Here is a 2,250-nt window from a genome sequence, read left to right on the forward strand (position 1 = left end):
ACTGTTGCAACAGTCACTCCTCTGTTCCAGAAATGGGATCCAGAAATAAAAAATATGCTGTTCAGCAGCAATAAACCAGCTTAAACTCTTAATATCCACCTCATTTCTGGGAAATTTGCCTATTTAGCATACCCAAATGGAATAGCACATGACTGAGGTATAGCAGCCCTCTCTTAGCATAGCCTTGTGTGAAGGACCGCTGGCTCTGATGGCGATTTTTTTTTTGTTTTATTTTGCAAAATGTTCATTTGATTTGTATTTATCTGACTTAATTATTATCCCCGCATTAAATGAAACAAGTTAAAATTTATTATTACATAGAGACTATTAATAACAGGAGGTGAAATGCAGATCTAGACGAGCTGAGCATGTGGTGACGTCACGAGTACGCTTCTGTTCCAATTGACCCAGATCTATACTGCGTGCTCGCGTTCTCACCAAATCCACACTTTAACACCTTTAACCGTACTCGCGTTCCCGTGAATTGAGAAACGGCCACTGAGTCCGGTTTTGCTGAAGGTTTGTCCTGTTAAAAAGGAGTTTTTCCTCTCCACTGTCGCTACAAGCATGCTTAGTGTGAGAGATTGCTGAAGAGTCAATAAGTCGATGCAATCAACTGGTTGTCCTTAGATAGAAAACTTTGAATCAATCTGACTGGATGATCTGGTTGAACTGCAAAGTGCCTTGAGATGACATGATGTGAATTGGCGCTATAGAAATACACTAAATTGAAACTGAATAGAAATAAATGAATTTCAATCTTATCTAATTGGCCACATTGATTTCTAATGTTGCCATTGAAACCCAACAGAAAGAGTTTTAAATGGAAAATGATGGATCCTCCCTGCAGGGAACCTAGCAGCTGTTGGTGTGTGTGCATTGGCCGCAGGGCCTTCTATCTGTATGCAAACATGTAACATTCATACTCTGCACTGAACACCTAAATAAACGAGTTTGTTTCTCACAGATCACACATTAGTTTAAAAGACACATTTGATAAAGACGAGCTCACTGAGCATAAAATAAACAAGAAAAAACATATTCGAGAATACATAACAGCAAGAACCTGAGTGTAGGGTTTTATCTGCTTTATCTTCAGCTGCTATTGGCTGCATGTGTCTGACAGCCAATAAGGAAGAAACCAAACTGTTTCCAGATGGAGTAAACAACATAACCCTTCAAAAGCAATAAAGTTTCTGTTTCCATTTAAGTAAACTAATCAATAAGATGATAATTCTGGGTGCAGAAGGTTAATAGTTGGGTGTTTTTAGCATTTGCTAAGGGTGAAACCCTCTGACAGTTAGCTTACCTGGACTTTTCAGGTTATATTTGTTTTCCATGCTGGTGGACGCTGCCTTTTCAGTTTAATGAGGAAGTTAGTTGGAGTCTCTGCGGCCGATTCGTCTCAACACCAACTCCCAGCAGCTCCCCTCCTGTAGCTGTGGGGAATAAAGCTAGCTAGCTAGCTTCCTCAGTGGGATGACCAGGACCACAGGAGTCCCTGTCAGTGCGGCTCAGGACGGTAGCGCTTCCGAGGATATTTGCATATAGTTTCTTATAAAATCATCAGGAAGTCGTTCCTTAAGTTGCCTGATGTGTCAAAACGAAACACTTCGATCACCCATTTTTTTCCCCCTTTGACGTCATTGTGTAAAACGTAAACAGGAAGCGGTAGACGCTACTTTTTTATTCATTGACGGTTGGAAAACCCAGTTTAAAAGGCATTGCTGACATCTAGTGGGCTGGAGTGTGAACAACTAGTGCTTTTAAACGGGAAAATATACACAAATCAAAATCACTATATAAAATCACTATATATATATATATATATATATATATATATATATACACATATGCAGGGGCAGTGATAGCCATGCTAACTGTGTAGGGGCAGTGATTTTTTTTATATATATATATATATTTTTTAAAATAAGTTCACAACTCCTATTAACTTCAATAGAAATTTGAAGTTAGAACAAGGAAAGAAAAAAAAAAAACCCAAAAAACTAATAATTAAATTATTAAGAAGAGGGGACTAACTGAAATTCTTCCATTAAATCAGACAATTTATTTGCTTTAAGGTTCTGTATCTTTTTTAGGCATCGGTTAAGGGAGGAAAGTTCGTTTTCGAGAGCAGAGAATGACGGGGACCATTTTTGCATAACGACATTTATGGATATAATATTTGGTTATAATCATCAAAGCATTAAATAAGAAATCCATTTTTTTTCATTGTTAAACCTAACTGAA

General features: G+C 37.7%; 1 protein-coding gene across 1 annotated transcript in view; it reads right to left on the reverse strand.

Annotated features, from left to right (window-relative positions):
- The window catches only part of ube2j1 (ubiquitin conjugating enzyme E2, J1), a 27,546-nt gene extending 25,890 nt beyond the window's left edge, over nt 1–1,656 (reverse strand). Inside the window, exon 1 of the mRNA XM_015400730.1 lies at nt 1,310–1,656. Within this exon, the coding sequence (XP_015256216.1) occupies nt 1,310–1,340 (31 nt within the window). The 5' untranslated portion in view covers nt 1,341–1,656. The remainder of the gene's footprint in view (nt 1–1,309) is intronic.
- Nucleotides 1,657–2,250: the final 594 nt, after the last annotated feature.

Source organism: Cyprinodon variegatus, unplaced genomic scaffold (genome assembly GCF_000732505.1).
Source record: "Cyprinodon variegatus isolate N-32 unplaced genomic scaffold, C_variegatus-1.0 Scaffold1140, whole genome shotgun sequence".
NCBI lineage: Eukaryota > Metazoa > Chordata > Actinopteri > Cyprinodontiformes > Cyprinodontidae > Cyprinodon > Cyprinodon variegatus.